This window comes from Centruroides vittatus, unplaced genomic scaffold (genome assembly GCF_030686945.1).
Source record: "Centruroides vittatus isolate TY-2023 unplaced genomic scaffold, ASM3068694v2 contig_487, whole genome shotgun sequence".
Classification (NCBI taxonomy): Eukaryota; Metazoa; Arthropoda; class Arachnida; order Scorpiones; family Buthidae; genus Centruroides; species Centruroides vittatus.
The window spans coordinates 378,491-397,116 of NW_027122275.1; the positions used below are offsets into that span (position 1 = coordinate 378,491).

The window sequence follows — 18,626 nt, forward strand, 5'->3', positions numbered from 1 at the left end:
TAATTTTAATTTTATTATTTTTATTTCGTTATTTGTGCTGAATGTAAGTGAATTATATACATTTAAGAGTGTATCTTATAAGTGAAAATAACATACGTTGACGTTTAGATTTCCCAAAAAGAACAAAATAACAGATTATACTTTCCAGTTATATGATTAAATTACACACCCCCGATATATTTATCATAAAAAATTCGAATAATTTGAACAGGATAAGCAATTTTGTAACACAGCGGGATAATAATAAAGGGGTTATTTACAAATATCTTCTTCATTAATTACAATAGGAATTATTTTATATCAAAAGAAAAATATTTTATGCTTTTCAAATAGTGAAAATTAAAATCATACAATTAAAAGTATACATTTTTTAGTTAAAAACTAGTTGAACAATGTAAAATTAACAGTTTTATAACTTAAAAACACAGTTTAATAGTTATATAAACAGTTTTAAAAATTAAAAACAAGTCATATAATTGTATATAATTAGCTGAAAAGTCCTATAAGCTACGAATTTATAAACTTATAAACTGAAAAATTCTTAATCTTATAGTTTATAAGTTGATAAATTTTTATAAATTCATTACTATGCAATTAAACGTTTATGTGTTGAGTGTTCGAAAATATAATGAGAAATTAAAATGAGTTAATTTATGAGAATAATTATGGAAAATTTTTGTGAATTGTTTCTAGTAAAATTAACCAATCATATCATTGTAAAAATGAGGTTTGCAGAGACGGATAAAATTTTCCTATTATATATTTCAGTCAGCAAGAACCAAACCTGTTAGTGTGACGCTATACGGTCACATGATCACACCTTTCAAACTTTTATAGTAGTTACTTGTTGCATATTCACCTGTACGGATGTCGGGAAAAAACGGAAAAGAAAATGACCAAAAAGTAAGAATTAAATCCGCATTTTCTATTTTTCTTTTTTAATCAATTAAATAAAATATTTTAAAATTTAATTTAAATATTTATTAATTTCTTTATTTAATAATTCATGAAGTTTTTCTATTTTAATATGTATATATATATATATATTTTAATTAAATATTTTTTATTTAAATGTAGAAAATACTGTTCTAAACACGTGTTTAAACAGTAATTTTTACATAAAAGCATTTTATTTTGCGAGATAAAGTAATAATTTCAACAACATTCATTGTAAAAATTTAAATTAACAATATTTTTAATAATTTCGTGGATTGAGAAGGTAGTAAAAGTAATTTTAGATATTTTTATGCATAAGTTTACTAGAAGATAATGTGATTAAGTAGGAAGAGGTAGAGTTTTTGTCTCGAATAGTTGTGTGTTTTAATGGCCCAGTGACCTTCAGTATCAAATCTTGTCACGATTTCACCACAAAATTCATCTCGAGAATGAGAGACTCATAAAAAGTATATTTAAACACATAGAACTATATATACATAATCGAAAAAAATGAGGAAGAATATGCTATAAAATTTTACATACAGTATTTAATTTATGATTCTATGTTTTGAATATCAAACTTTAGAATCATAATTTAATTTTTTTTAAATTAAGTTTAGAGAATAATCTAAATTTCCTCTATGAAAATCTTTAAAAAATATTCTTTTCGTAAAAATTTTCATGTTTTAGTTAAACATTATTCCCATTTTTTTAATCATATAAGATAAAATATAATGTTTTTTATGATTTATACTATTTTATTGATTGTAATTACTTACTTTATTAACAAGATTGCATACTTGATGAAACTATTAAATTATACTTATTATAATTATACTATTAAATTATACTTAAATTAAGAAAATCTCTATTTATTTATCATAAAAAAAAATATTAGTGATATAAAAAGTGCAAGTTGTATACATGTAGAACCATTATTTATATTTATAAATGGGAAAAACCTTACATAAGCATGACCTATAGGGTAAGACTAGACCATGCATCTGTAAAGTTTTCACATTTTTCACTTAAAAAATATATTGTAAATATTGTGTGTTATTGAATTATTTTACAGGAATTTTTTAAAATAATTTAGAAATATGATTTAAAATGATTTATTCTATAGTTTTATAATACTGTATTGTCATTTATTACAATTGGAATCATGGATTTCTTGAAAGATCTAAATTCTCAGATCTATTTCTGTTTGAAGAATTCAATATTGTTAAGCTTCAGAGTTATAAATTAGTCAAGTTCATCTTAAATATGTTGCTGATGAAGAAAACTTAAATAAATTCATGATTTTATATGTTTTTAATAAAAAAACAGACTCTTTTTAACATAAAAATCTTTAAATATCTCTTTAAATGATTATTTTTGTTATCTTAGTTAATTTATTTCTCATTATTGTTCGTTTAAAACTTGCAAATGAGTAATTCTAATGCTCTATCAAAAGATTTTTATGAAATTAAGAATCATTGTTTGACTTTCCAACATTGTCAACAGGGATGAAAGAAATTCCCAACCTAGGTCGATGGTTAGTTGACATTGAACTCGTTTTTACAGAGTTCTTCAGATTGCTTTAATATATTTTTTAATATGGAAGCCTTTGCAAAGGGTTAAAGAGCATCAAAACAGGTTTTTCGAAACCTTGAACCTCGAGACCGGAATTCTATTTGAAAATAATAATAACAAATATAAATTGATATTCTGTAACAGATCCCAGATCACAAAGGATAAAATAGAAAAACTCGAACATATTTAAAATCACAACGAAGGAACTACTGACTTACTTTACAATCTTAATTAGAATTGTAACTTGTTTTTCAACGGAAGCGGAGCAATAATTGGAAATAATTAAATTTTAAATAGTTAAATTATTCGTTTTATCATTAATTTCGTAGCTCTTCATAGATTATGTAGGTATAATACCGGGTTCATATTTATGGTGCTCAATACAACATGAATATGGGGCCTTTTCAAGACTCAAACGGTTGAGTATTCAAGCGTGAAGTCGCTATAAGCTCCTTTAAAGGTATAGCCCATTTTTACTGAAAATATCGGAGTAAAATTAATTTTGTATATTAATTTTCAATGAGTGATCTGATTTGGAAAATCTAATGCATTATCATCCTGCATCTATTGGAAATTGCAACAGAAAAGTGTGAATAAACTGATTGCAAAAGATACAATGAATGCTGATTTTATCGTATTTCCTATCAGTATTTTAAAACATATTCTGGATAAGAAGATAAATTCTCACTTCATTTCATATGAAAAATATTAATCATAATATTAACCTTATTATATGTCTTCCTTTGTTACTTTATTATTAATCTTATTAAAAGTAATTTACAAATTTATGTCATGCCTTTATATGGAGATTAGTTTTTAAATTTCTTTATTTTGTAAAATTTATTAGAGTACAAAATGTATTTTAATCAGTTTCAAAACAATGACCGTTATTTTGAGCGTTCGTTAACACGATTGGTTAATTTGAATTTGAATAAACCAAAGAAGAATGTTGTATTAATTATAATACTTTTCGTCTCCCCCTTTTTACAATTTACTCTTTTAACATGAAACTATGAAATTATACCACTTTTCTGTTTGACTTTATGGTTTATAATTTCAATTATAATTATACCTGCTTTTATCTAAATATATTCTAGGTTACAGGAATACAACGACCCTTAATAATAGTTTCATTATAGCTGCCAGGTCACTGCACTTTCATTTATTTATTTTATTGTTATTTTCTTTTTTTTATTATTTCTTTGTTTAACCTTTGTATATAAGTAACTAGACTTTTTTTGTCATAATTCTTTACGTGTGCGGGAATAATAATCTTTACTTATCATGTATCAAACATAATCATTGTTTCAATTAAATATCAAATTTAACTTTTAATTAATACTAAATAGTACGAATATTTCTCATGAATAGTGTACAAAACTTCATTTGTGTAATAGAATTTCGCGTAATTTATCTATGGTGATATAACTTTTGTTTATAAATATTTTCATTAGTGATTAATATAAATTTAACGTGATGTTGCAATATTTAAGGAGAATTGTATTCAGGAACAAGTTATGATAAGTCACGATTATTACCCACTTAATAAAACAGGAAAAACATTGCGTTTTACAATTTTTTAAAACATTTTCTGCATTAAATTTTCTGCATGTATTAATGCAGAAAATTTAAATCATTTCAACAATAATTTGAAAAAAAAACAGTAATTTACACAAAATTCTTTTAAGAACTTGCTATTTTTTTAAAATTTACACATAAAAAATACAATTTTGTTTATAATTTATAATTTATATTCTCATTCCTGTCCCTCATTCTTAAAATGGTTGTAAAATTATAAAATTCCTCATAATAAAATCAAGATTAGTCTTCCGTTCCTCAATGTCCTGTTGATGATGGATGATCAATTGTTTCAATTGATTCCAGAACATTGTATTGCAACTGTAATAATAATTGTAAAAATCCAAAGATAGATATTATAATATTTCTTATAAATTTACAAATTATAACAAATTTTAAATTAACTTACTTAACTGGTTTACAATTATAACAGAATTAATTATGCCATTATTATCAGAAACAAAATGTAATTATTAATAGATTTCTTTGTAATTTATTGGCCCAGTAATTAGTACCACGAATACATTAAAATTAAAATTGACTTTTAATCATTTGAAAAATGAAGCAAGAAATAATAACTTTTTCTTTAAATCTTTTAAGAATTGTTTCTATGTATTAGAAAGTTCTAATGTTATTTATTGATTAAAAGAAATGAAATATCATAACTATCAAGCATAGCAATGTCAATGTGTTGAAACTGTATGAAAATCATAACTTAGAAGAATTATGTGAAATTATTATTATTATTTAAAAATATTTTCCTCGCTTAATAAAAATTGCTAATGTATCATTATTAATGGATTCTCTATTGAAATAAATTTTATTATTGAGTGATGATTGATTGAATTTAATGATTGATTGGCTGATTGATGATTTAATGATTTTAAAGAATGATTTAATTATATGGAGACGTTAAATAATGACCATGCAGAGAAAATGTTCAAATATATTTGTAAAATTAGTATTTTCGTTAAATTTCTTTACAGGAAGTGAAAATTTTCATTGATTCTTAGATAAATCTAGTACATTGACTGTCATTGTTTGATATTAAACTTCCTTTTTATTTATTTCTTTTAATAATAATTTAATAGAAATGTAAACATTTATAAGTTTCCATAAAAATTTTTAATAAAAAGGGGTAGTTTTTCACTTAGAAAGTTCTAAGAGTAATGGTGAGAAAATAAACTTTTTTAAATTTTTTCTTAAAGTTATATATACATATACATTTATAGTAGCACATTTGCAATAAATTACAAGCAACAAGACAAGCTTTTGAAATGTCATCATTTGTCTGTTATATTTTATTGCGTACCTATCAAGTGATGATAATAATAATAATTTTATTTTTACTTTTATGTTCTACAATTATTGTTGCTTAATTTAAATTTACTACATACTTTTTAAAATATATTTATTGTAATTTCGACTTTGTATGTTTATTATTTGAAAAAAATCTTTAAATTTAAAAACAGAATTTTAACAAGTTCTATATTTTTGATAACAATGGCTTTACTTTATTTCTTTGTAACTTATGTAAATGCATTTTAATTCATTAACATATACACTTTAAATATAAATATTAATGAATTGGATATGATAAGAAATATGTAGATAAGACCTTTCAGGTGTCGAGCGAGAGCAATATATATACTATACCACCTGAAAGGCCTTATTATATATATAACGCAATGTAATGAATAATTTATAATAAATATTTTTGAGGCCCGAGCCAATAGCCCGCATGCTTGAGAGGCCCACTGTTAAAGGTCTGCATGTAGTCTATGTTACGATTTGAAAGATATGGTTGAAGAATTATAGTCTTTTTATCTTAAAACTGTCTACGTAAAAAATAATTCTTATCAAAACCCATTGACTTGGGATATTTATTTTATTTTTTAACTTTCTACTTTTATCACAAGGTACAGTACAATAGATTTAATCAATGAATTGGCACATTTTCAATTTCATAAACAATGTGTTCACGTAGTATCGTTTTCAGTAGAAGAATAGAACTATAAAACCATGAAACTTTGTTATAACGTGACTAAAAATAAAACTGAAAGTGTGTAACTTTACACATTTACGTCTTTAAGGGCATAAGACTATTCAGTATCAACAAAAATTAATTTCTATATGTAAATGTTAAGTATGCGGCTAGTGGATACCGGCTTACTGTGAATAAATAAATTAATTAAAAAAGACCAAGAATACAGTGGACTCGCACTATAAACACTTAAAGAAGTGAGCTTAATCATTCGCTATATCAAAAATCTATTTTATTTATTGTAAGTTTTAACTATGTACAACAATTTTTAATATATAAACTTCAAACAATAATTAATTCACTCATTTTAAAAATAATTTTATTAATTTAATTTATAGTGTTATAGTAGGCTCGCACGAACATTTAGGAGCAGGCACCTGTACATCTTAATACGTATCCTACCTTATAGAATTTATCTGATAAGAAATTCAATAGTCATTAATGCAAAACTATTTAGAATTCTAATTTGTAAATCTCAAATATAATTCATTCGTATTAGTTTAATGCTATGGACTTTACCAGTTGTAAATTGTAAATATTGCAGCACGTGTTGCATTAAATTCGAATTTTGTAATCCCTCTCGTCCTTTGAATGCATTTGAATGCAAATCACTATAATTATAAACATAAAAGTACTGTTCACATTATAAACATTTATTCATCATTACAGTCAATATTTCACGGTGATGTGAACAGGAATGATATTTTATTTGAAATAAATAAAGAAAAATTTCTGCTTATAATACCGTAAAAATTAATCACAAATATTTATGAATTTTACTTTCTAAAGAATATAAGTTGTATAATTTTCAAGGTAATATATTATGTTTGTAGTAGTTAAAGTATACGAACAGATACAAACGACTTTATTGTCTAATTTATGATAAAAACAACAGACTTCTTTGACCCCGTTAAAGTGAATGTATATAAGCCATTATATTGCTCTATTAGGAATAGACTTCGTTATAAGATATTGCATATACAACGCATCAGTTGTAGCAAGATTATTGAATCAAATATAAGAATAATTTAGTTTTAAGAATTAGGAAAACTGGGGAATATACCCGTTTTAAAGTAAAAATGCGTAATATCTCATATGGAAATTATAATTAAATAATTCTGCTTTTTTAGTTACAAAAAAGGATTTTATATTGAATTCTAGGAACAAATTTTAAAGTTGGAATTCAACAATGACGAATAATTCGTCACGAATTTGGCTCGATAGAAAATTGCGTAGGCGATGATGATAAGCACATTTTATTATTATTGAAGGGAAATTACATTTTAAATTATCATAAAGTGCTTACATAATATTAATACTTTCTTAATATCTACAGATAATTCAAGATCTTTTAGATTTTTCATAAAATTGGATAGTTTTTTATTAATATATTAGATTAATTAATGAATTAAACCGAAACAATATCTGATTTTAAAAATTGAAGATATTTTTTAAATAAAATTTTTTAACTCTTCGTAAGATACGTCAATTACCATAGATTAAATGAAAATATTTTCTAATTATCTTTCTTTTAAGAAAGTTAACCTTTATGGACCCATGTTAACACGAGATATTTAATTAAAAACTACTAATCTTCATATATATTCTTATTAACTTTCAAGAAAACAAGGCCCTACCTCGAGCAAGGGCATTTAGAACATTTATTTACAATGCCTCAAAAACATTTGTTACAAATGATTAATTTCATTGTATATTCTGTGTATTAAGAAAATATCTATTTCTGATCACATTGCATTATTTAAAAACATATTATAATTTTTTTATATTCTGGCTTCTCTCAACTTCTAGCAGGTCTCGAGGAAGCTTGATGCTTCTATTTAACTTACTTCACACGAAGAAGTAACTTAGAATGAGCCAAATTCTACTTGTAAAAGCCAGTTTCTGCTTTATTAAATTGAATTTATTTAGAATTTTACGAGAATTATTTTTTTAAATGGATATTATGGATAATGTTTTATTAAAGTAATTCTTAATTTAGAACGTGAATTTATTCAAGAATTAGAATAATACCGATAAAACTTTAACCTCTTCGACATTTTGACATCAGACTATTCTAAACAACTTTATTTAGAATTATTATCATTTGCATTATTAGGAAATTAAAACCTTTTTCTCAATAGGAAACCGTCCTACTTTATTCCTATGGCTAATAAACGTTAACCACACCCTTTATTTACTTATTCTAATCTATTGTCCTTGGCCTAATTCGTAAATATGGGAGAGTAGAGCGATGTAACGAATTATAATATTGTTCAAATTAAAATATAATAAAAATAGAATAAAAGGATAGAATAAATCAAAGGCTTACTCAAGGAGGGGCAGAGTGAACTTATGACTCACCTTTAACCAAAAATAAATACATCTTTTTATATTTGCATAAAAACAAAATTGTATTAAACCTATCTCCAACATCTTAATGAAATTATAGAATGGCCAAGGCAGTAAAGGTAGCAATCTTGCCAAATTGAGGTTCCAGTCATTCACCAGCTGGCCATTCTATTGTGGATGAAAAAATGCTCGGAGGGCTTTGAAAATAATATCTCTAATGATGTTACCTGCATTAGAATAGATCTTGTTTGCTACGGGTTGTTGGTTACTTCATTTATATATAAATAATTTTTTTTATCCTAAAAATGTTTTCGATTAAAATAGTTAATAGATCTATAGAGAACACACGATAACTCGTCTTCATTTCCTGAGTTACACCTACCATTCATTAAGGCATCTTGTTCTTTTTCTAATCTTTTAAATCTGCCCTTTATTCAATGCCTGCAGTCTACGCCCCTTTTCTATTTGAATAAAGAACTGTTGGGCTTTTGTTTAAACGTTACATAACATAAACATAAAATAAAATCTATTGCGAAATCATAACAAACATTTGGGTCATTTACAACTTGACACAGTTTTTTATAGTGATAAAAATATATAAAATAAGTAAATTTTATATAAATTTATTTATAAAAATAATTCTAAAATCTTTTGACGTAGATGCAGTTTTTGAAATCTATTGATATATTTTGTTTTCATGATCCAAATAATAGAAAATCTAATTAGTTGGTTCTGTAAAAAAAAGCAATCAAATACAAAATAACGTGTCAATTAATGTTACTTTATAATTAATGTTAAGTAAAAAAAATGTATAATATAATATATTCTCGAGGTCTTTTAAATGTCGAGAGAGGCCTGTTGGCTCTTGAGTGAGAAAACCAAATGACTTTTTGGATCCCTATAAGTGGGCCAAATGGACCATATAATCGTCGATACAGATCCATATATTCGAACATCTACTACACAAAATTCGTTTCAATGGACGTCATTATTATAGATAATGACATTTTAAAGTTGAATGACACAAAGAAGTATGCCAGACAAGTTTTTCTTATTTATACTCGCCACATGACTTTACAATCTAAATTGTTTAAATATTGAAAAATTCTTTCTAAAGAGCATAAAAATAGGTTGCATAAATTAAAGCTAAAACTATAGCCTACGCTACCGAACAAAAGTTTTTATAAAAGAACAATTTATATAACAGATGCTAAACCAAAAGGAAATAAAACTCTAATTATAAATTTTAATCATTATATATGTATACGTAAATTAGTTATTTTGATATTTAATGACAGAAAATGCAATTTTTAAAACAAGCGTCAGTATTTTCCAGTTGAAAACACTGTTATGGATGAATATAAGGCGGCCATTTTGATGCTAATTTAGCGTATAGGAAAGTAATTGCGCGTAAGAACTATAAAAAAATAAATAATAATAAAAGACTTCACGCCGAATAAGTACAAGTTTGTCTTCCCCCCTTTTCTTTTTATAAAATAAATTTAGCCTTCACGAAAGAATGTACAATGGAATTAAACTTGTCATTATAAATAACAACGCAGAAACATTACTATAATTTATAACAATTGCAAACCCTTGTAGTAATCGCCAGCCCTTAGCTCTTTCAATTTAACAATTGAATATGAAACACTGCATCTATGTCTAGCATGCTCCTAAACATTTACTCATTGCTGATGCAGGCATCAGCAATGAGCAAAACTCTAGGTTTTTAAATCTTAAGGTACCGGGATGTATCAGTGAAAAGAAAGCTAACTCGCGAATACAAATATGCTAAAGTGTGCATAATAATTACTATTAAACATTATTATTAAAATAGTAAATGATCACTTTCCTACATTTGTTTGTAAAAATAACAATTGAGGATTTACTTTCATTTTAATGTCTGTGATTTGATAGAAATTAATGTAGAAATAAATCCTGCTTGATCCTATTATATGTTTTCTTCTTTATTACTAGAATCGTCCGTAGTCATTCTAAGAAATCACTAATAAAATATTCTATTTGACTCATAAAGCTTGCATATGCGATCGATTTTGAATTCTACGGGTCTCAAGAGCTTTCAGAGATTTTTGGGCTTCAATTTGAAAAAACTGTTGACCTATAAATTCCCACTGTCCGCCTGTCTTCCTCTAATCTCGAGAATGGAGTTATGTAGATGAAAGACGAAATCAGATATGGAAACTTTAGAGGTAGGAGGCCCTCGATTAACTATACACGAACTTCGATGTAAACCGGAAGTCACGTTATTTCAATTTAAAAATTCCTCCTGAAAGGTTTTATATAGACGACCGGCACGACCCTGTTGTTAAAGGAAAAGTGTGATGTACAGGGGCAAGTCTCTGCTAATTTTAGATGGAAAAAAATATATTTTAAATTAGATAAATGAAAAATATGATTAAAAATTGCAGCTCGGCATTGTGACCACGTCACAATATATAATTTCTTGTTATAAATATAAATCAGTCTCTCTGGAATTATATAATATTATAATAAATTAATTGTGTTTGTTAAAGCTCTAGTAGTAAAGTTGAAGTTTAAAGACAAGTTATAGATTTGAAGATTTTAAATTTATTTACTTATCCTATTCATTACTAAGATAGAACCGAATTTAAAATTATCTTTCAGATTTTACATATAAGAGGCTCTTCTTCTTCCATTCAACAATATTATATTTATAAACATTAGGAGGTATCGTTACAATATTATATCATGAGGCTATAAGTTGTAGCTTGTTTAGCTTACGTGTAAATTCTTCCCTATTATAGACCTTGTATTGTGTTTTACATCGCATAAAATTATATTGAAAGGTTCTCTCGAGTCTACGCCCTAATCAGCCACTGTTCTTCGACAAGTGATATACTTTTATTATTAATTTATTCATGTTAGGAGGGCGTAAACAATAAACAAACGAAAAAAAAATCATGTCACGATGTTCTTTGCTACTTTCGGTTCAGTTTACCTTTCATTCATTCCTTCTCAGAAGTAACGATAAATTTAAATTAGCTTTTGTTGCCTAGTTATCGATTTTTCAAATGTAATAAACAGAAATATGTCTCTTGTTAAATCGTTAAGGTTGATCTGTCATCATCGTTACTTCTCTTATTATTCTTTAGGCGATGAATCGTATTTTTAAATGTACCTGTACTTCTCGGGTAAGTATTACTTACTAACTTACAATCAACGGATACTAATATTTTAGTAACATGATGGTCATATTAAACTGGAAACTCTGATGATAATTCAAAATTACAATTTATTTTAATAATGTTTTTTAATTAATGTAAATATTACGAGTGAAATTATAAAATTCTTCATGTTAAACGTCTCTTGGGGTACAATAACTTATGCAGAATCTGCGAAAAATTAGTTTAAAAACACTAAAATTTTTCCTTATTCAAAAGCTTTACTTTTACGAATCTTGCATTGTTTAAAATGAAAATTTTCTTTTTCAATACACAATCTTTTAATAGTTTGTTCGAGAAATTTACACGATCAACTAACTTGAGCTACCCTGTATGTTTACTTACGTACTGCTTTCTTCTACATAAAAAAATATATGAATTAACGTTGTTACGAATTATCCATTTAACTCTTTTCTTATACATTTTGAAGGACTGAAAATTAATCTAAATTTCGATTTAGGGCCGGATTTAGATTCATTTTTTAGAGATTTAGACTCACTGTAGCACAAATATATTAATTTAAGCGACCGTTTTTCTTTCACCCAATAATAATAAGCTTAGGAGCATAAGGCCATAAGCTATATAGCTTGCTGAGTTTAGGCTAAGTGTAAATACAACTCTGCATATGCAATGATTCTTATTGATTCAGCAACAGACCCACGCTTTATTGTAAAATGTTTGGGGTAATTTATAAATTTGTAGTTTCTTAAGAAAAATTTCCAAGTTATGTAAATGAAATCATCCACGTGTGAGAGTACTCGCGTGATATTTTCAGTTTATAAATCATAGAAAATGGATAAAAAGTTTGTTGTATTCTCTCATCTTCCTTTAGATAAATAAGAAAAATAAATTTTTAACTTCTACTATTAGTCTAATTAACAATTAATTAGAATTAAAGTCTACAACAGTAAATCAATAAGTCTATGCTCCAAGTTAATATTTTTAAAACAAGAAGAGTGTAATAAAGTTTAATAATTATTTTATGGTTATTTGATCACGTGGAAATCTCTGAGAATTTTTTTTACAATTCAAATTGATCCACTAGCCAAAATGCTTCAATAAATCTATTTTAAATGCTCCAGAACACATTAATTTTTAGAGCATTTTAAATAGAGCCAAAACCGGATTTACACGTAAGCTAAATAAGCTACAACTTAGGGCCTCACTCTACCAGGGTTCTGACTCCATTCTGAAAAGTATAATATTAATATGTATTATCCATTATTATTCGGTAAAATGAAAAGGACTTCTTGTATGTTGTAACTTAGAGCTAGAACATTGTGATTTTAACGCGAATAGACTTTTATGTTGGAACTTCGTGTTCAAATTACACACGAATCAAGTTCGCATCTTATAAAATAAAGTTTAAAATTTACAGAATGATGCAAAAATTGATATTTAGGTCTACGTTTTTATATTATATTATTGTTTTTTTAAAGTATGGTAACAGCATTAATATTATTCTGTCATTTTATAATATTTTACATAAGTTGTTATTGGTAATGACTTTAAATTATTCAATATTTTTTCTTTTTCATTCTTTTAAAACGGTTTATTGCATAGCAACTTATGTTTCATATGTTATTCTCATTATATCATGTCTTTTTTTCTTGTCTTTTTTAAAAAACTGGAACTATCGCGTGTCACATCGAATAAAAGTTAACTCAGCACCAATTCTATTCGTTTTTAATTTATTGATCGTATACAAACTTTTTAAAATAATTTATTGTAATTGAAATATATATTTTGTTTTTAATTAAAATATAAACTAATAAATATATTATTAAACTTATCGTTAATGACTTACATTAAATGTCAGAAGATTTAACAATTTTATTACTAATCGCAGTATTTTTATGCGTATTACTCGCGGATCAATTGTGTTTAAAAGACAAGTTGAAAGGGAGTTTCGATTATGTGTTATATGCCGATTTTAAACTGCAATTATGAAGTTTTCAGTGGCAATATTTTATTTTTGTTTTAGCAGTTTTTACAGGTTATATGCTGTCGCGGATTATAAGCACGAAAACATCGTTGAAAATTAATTTAATTGTTAAAAATTTGTGTTATCAATGACTAATATAATTTTCATTAATATAATATAATTTTTTCGTCTTTTTATATGAAAACGGTTAATAAGACTTCTGATTTTTGTTCCAAATTTTTAAATATAAACAATACTGTACTCTTAACATATTTATTAATTTTTGTTAGAATATCTTAAAATAGATATTTTTAAATTTTTAAATTATTTTGAATTAACTGTAGCAGAGAGTAGATTTTAATTAAATATTTCTTTTTTAACATTCTCTCTCTTATTGATAGTAAGAGTTTTTCATACTCATCATGCTTTATCAAGTCCACAATGGGGCTCTTTTGATGGCGGGTGGAATCTAACGTACAAAGTCTAAAGGAAAAGTTTTTAAGAGATTTCTTTGCATGAATGCTGTGTATGACATTTATCTGCCAATATCGAAACTATTCAATAAGACCTTTTACTAACATCTCAGTTTCGAATGTTAATCGCGGTCGAAGTGCAATATATTCCACGAATGAAATGTAAGTGAGGTTCAGAAAGTCGCAAAACGTTTATCCGCTGGCAGGTGGCTACGCTGTTCTACGAAGCGCACCGAAATTTCAGCAAAATGCTGAACAATGCAAATTCTTGTAGGACATATCATAATTCAGACTGTCAGTTTACAAGCAGAATTGCTTATGGAAGAAATACATTGATGCTTCAGAAATCACGAGAGAGAATATCCGCCATTGGTCGGGATCGACTGATTTAATTTGTTTGTATTCAATCGTAAAACACTATATCTATGTGCGTTACCTCTTCCGAAAAGAGAAAATTGCTTTCGTAGCCGTTCGGCGAATGGAAATACTCGAATGCATTGAAAGTATCCATAGCCATATAGGATGAGTCAGTTGCAGAAGCAGGTAACCACTGCGAAGTAAGGTTTCCCAAACGGTGGATAGCAAAAGTCTCGTGCGCGAGAAGAAAGAAAAAAAAATTGGACAGCCGTGACCAGGATTCGAACCTGGGTTAATGCGGCCACAACGCAATATTTTCACCACGGCCGATCGTCTGACGAATGGCACGCTTTCGAGTGACTGGATTGTTGCTGACTGCTGTAAACGAGGCATTTGACCGTCGCGATATCGTAATTGAGCCCCACCAGTGGGCGAGTGGTTTCCGTTGCCGCTCATAGTGGTGGTGACCGGACCCTAAACACTGGGAAGTTCGGTCGTGGGTTCGCGCCGCGACTCGAACAGGCTGGCTGCTAGCAGTTTTCCGGGTTTTCTCCTAGCCAATAACGACTGAATAGGAGGCCAGTTCCCCATAAAAGTCCTCCCGGAAGGCACGGTTTCCCGCGCGTACGTTTAGGCCGTGAGATAAACGGCTGGCTCTTCGGTCGCGTAGCGATCACGACACTACTCTTCGGAGGAAAGGCTATAACCTCCATATGAACCAGAGACGAATAGAATAGAATATCGTAATTGAGCCTTTCGCGGCAATTTGACAGCAATGGTAGAAAAATCTCCTGCATTGTATATTACTCGAAATGGACGGAAGAAAACGGGATCTGAGTTGGAACGTTCCGTAGCAGGGCCGTGCGGTAAATTTTCTCAGTATGATGCAAATTTTTGAAATTCTGCTTCTTAAATGCTTTTCATGCCGCCCCCTTACGGTGCCGTCTCTCTGCATCATAGCACAGCACGACCCTGTTCCGCAGCCGAAGAAAGTAAGCTGTCGTTATAGGTTCAGAGTTAAAGGAGCATGGAGGAGAAAATGTTTTCGTTCCTCGGTAGTATAGTGGTGAGTATTGCCACCTGTCACGCGGGAGACCAGGGTTCGTTCCCTGCCGAGAGGAAATATTTTTTCCCCCTCTCCTTCTTCCTTTGTCTCGACTTTCTATCGACTTTGTTACCGGAAATAAAGTATGATTCAAAAAAGATTCTTTTAACGAATGAGATGTTATTCGCAGTAAAGGATGACGACGAAGCTCGCAGCTCATGCGATTTATGAACGGATGCAAAGAAAGCATCGTTCTGAACTCAAAAAGAATTTTTCGTCTACCGGTATACGAAAACATCGGTCGCAGTCGGCAGGATTCGAACCTGCGCGGGAACAACTCGATAGATTTCAAGTCCATCGCCTTAACCACTCGACCACGACTGCTTCTGGAGGACAGTCGATATATTTTCCGTTGACAATGCGCACTTCTTCAAGCTACAACAATACATTCTGCGTATGAAACATTTCCATTTCTAACAAATCAAGTACAGACGTGACATAGAACATAAAATACAGTATATAATTGTAACTAGCTTTTTTGTGTTGATGTTTGCAACTAAACTTCGAATGAACAGATAGGCTATGTTTAAAGAAACAAAGCTAGAGTTCAGGATCTGCTGAACTCTAGCTTGTTATGTAAACAATTTTTATTAATTTTTTTTTATCTCTAACGTTGTAAAGGATATAACATGTCATTCCATAACGCTGTGATTGCGAAACAATTTGAAAAGAGATGTCTACCTTGCTACTTCATTCACTATAATCTCCAGAATATACTCATAACGACGACATTCTCTTCCTGAAACTAAAGATTGCCTTAAAAGGTGGAAATTCTAAACCATAACGGAGTTAGAATGATATAGCGCCATTATTTTTTCTTCTCTAAAATTGGCCATAAATCGAATATGGCACTAAACTGAAGAACTTCAAAGAATAACAATTATATGAATTATATATATATGAAATCTACGCATAAGTTTGAAAGTCACATGATTTGGTGATTCAATGTTTACAACGCAAAATCGGGCATTTGGTAATTAACAGAAATCGAAAGATTCTTTAATATTTATGAGAAAAATCCATTCACAAGTATTTATTGGGGCTTTATGAGAATGACCCTATTAAGAAATATACTATATCGAGGAATCTTGATTGGAGAAAACACTACATCGCAGAACTATTTAGATGAATTCTTCCGAAAAGTAGGCAAAAGAAATTGTTATCAGAATATTTTGGCCCACTTCTTTAGTAGAGTGTGTAATCTGATATAAATACTGTACTGTATATCTGAAAAAAATAGCTTATCTCTAACACATTGAAAAATATCGTTGATTTTTCTCATCTATAAAATCAGTATTCACTTTGTTCTCTTTCTTATCTTTGAATAAACATTATAATAGAATGTGAAGATTTTCACAGTTTATTACTGAAACATATTTTACCATTAAACTAAAAATTTCCGCAAAGATTATCATTAAATCAGAGATTAATACATGGCACTAATCAATTATAATTATTAAGTAAACAAATGAAATATTGTATAATATTTGTATATATTGACATACGCAACTTGAATATTTTGTGAGCTCGGTGGCAATTTTAGTTTGTGAGAGGATCTAGTCAAGTATGAACTTTATGAGGCCTCTTTTATATAATTTTATGTAAAATAAAGTCCGTAACACACGATACTTGATACAGTATATGATTTAGGATCCTAGTTAGTAATTGATTTTGAGAAATGAAGTATCGACAAGTATACGCCAGAAGTAACTGTTCTGGAAAGTAAGCTAGACTGCCTTTGCCTAATAGCAACCACGTAGCTAGAAACAGTATAAAATATTTATCGTAAAAAATATCTTAGATATAATAATGTTTTGCTTTCTGGAGTATAAGCTAGAGCTAAAAATGGTCACAAAAGATTGTACTAAGTGATGTAACGCTTACGAGTGTATTTGGATTTGTCTTCGTTGTACATAAGGGAGGTAAAGTAAGCTATAAAGTTTCGTAGTTGACAAGTAGCAATTGGCAAAAACTTGGCTCGAAAAGTAGCTTAACGGGATTATTATGAAACATCATCTCTCTTAAGGAAGCAGAATTCAAGGACCGGAATAATGTAATTTATCTCGAAGCATACATTTTAGTCATGTGTAAAAATAGAACAATTTATCAATAACTCGAAAAATATTTGTTTTCATGAAATTTGTGCGTGGTTATAATTTTAAATAACGTTAATATTTTTTTAACTTCTCGACTTCTTAGTGTAAACGTACAGTTCTTTACAAAACGTATTTTTCATTTATATATCGAATATTTTACACTCCTCTGCAGAACTTATCGAAGAGTTTTGCAAATATTAATGTGTGTATTAAAAACTATTGAAAAAATTTTCATTTATTCTCACATTATTGCACGACTCAATCGACAGATTTCACGAATAAAAGGAAAGATAAGATGAAGGATTGCATAAACTACAGTAATGATCGAAAAGATTTCGCAATACAGTGAAATTTCTTCACGAAACAAGCAAAATTATGCAGAATAGAGTCAACGGATTTCATATATTTAAGAAAGCATTTCACTAGATTTCAGACAAGATATTATCGTATCTCTTCTAAAAATAATAAGTTATATTTCGCTTATTTTATTTCCGATAATATAAACGATTATAAATAAAAGAAATAATATACGCTACAAATTATTATACATGCAGTTTATTTCAGAATTAAAGTGCAAATTGGTAAATTGAGTCGTGGAGAGAAAGTTTCTTTTCATTACTCAATTTACCAAAAAAATTTAGGGACCCTTAATTACAACTCGCGTTGAAATTCTTTTACTGATACAGTTTGTTTCCGGTGTTCTGATTCAGATATAACGGATGTGCTTTGATACTCAAAATCACCGTATACGTGATATACTGTATACAATTTTGTAATTATCCTTTTAACAGATTCTTGAGAAATGGCTTGATAATAGGAAATTTAAGACAGAAAAATTTGAGAACGCAGCGTGTTAAAACACTCATTCAATTAATGAACATATAAGCATTTAAATATGATAATATTCGAATTTCATTATTCATTAAGGTTATATTCAAACTAAATGAATGCAATTCTTCCACAAAAATAGTAATTGTGTATAATTT

General features: G+C 28.1%; 2 protein-coding genes and 1 non-coding gene across 3 annotated transcripts in view; 2 read left to right on the plus strand and 1 right to left on the minus strand.

Moving 5' to 3' along the window:
* Nucleotides 1–767: 767 nt before the first annotated feature.
* Nucleotides 768–18,626, plus strand: part of LOC136978072 (sodium- and chloride-dependent glycine transporter 1-like) — a 38,419-nt gene continuing 20,560 nt past the window's right edge. The window contains exon 1 of the mRNA XM_067273722.1: nt 768–903. Coding sequence (XP_067129823.1) covers nt 868–903 — 36 coding nt within the window. The 5' untranslated portion in view covers nt 768–867. The remainder of the gene's footprint in view (nt 904–18,626) is intronic.
* RhoGAP15B (RhoGAP_ARAP and RA_ARAPs domain-containing protein RhoGAP15B) overlaps nt 6,084–18,626 on the plus strand; it is a 105,828-nt gene continuing 93,285 nt past the window's right edge. Inside the window, exon 1 of the mRNA XM_067273718.1 lies at nt 6,084–6,087. The gene's annotated coding sequence lies outside the window, so the exon portion shown is untranslated. The remainder of the gene's footprint in view (nt 6,088–18,626) is intronic.
* Nucleotides 15,787–15,868, minus strand: TRNAS-UGA (transfer RNA serine (anticodon UGA)). The gene has a single exon. It is a non-coding gene; the product is annotated as a tRNA-Ser (tRNA).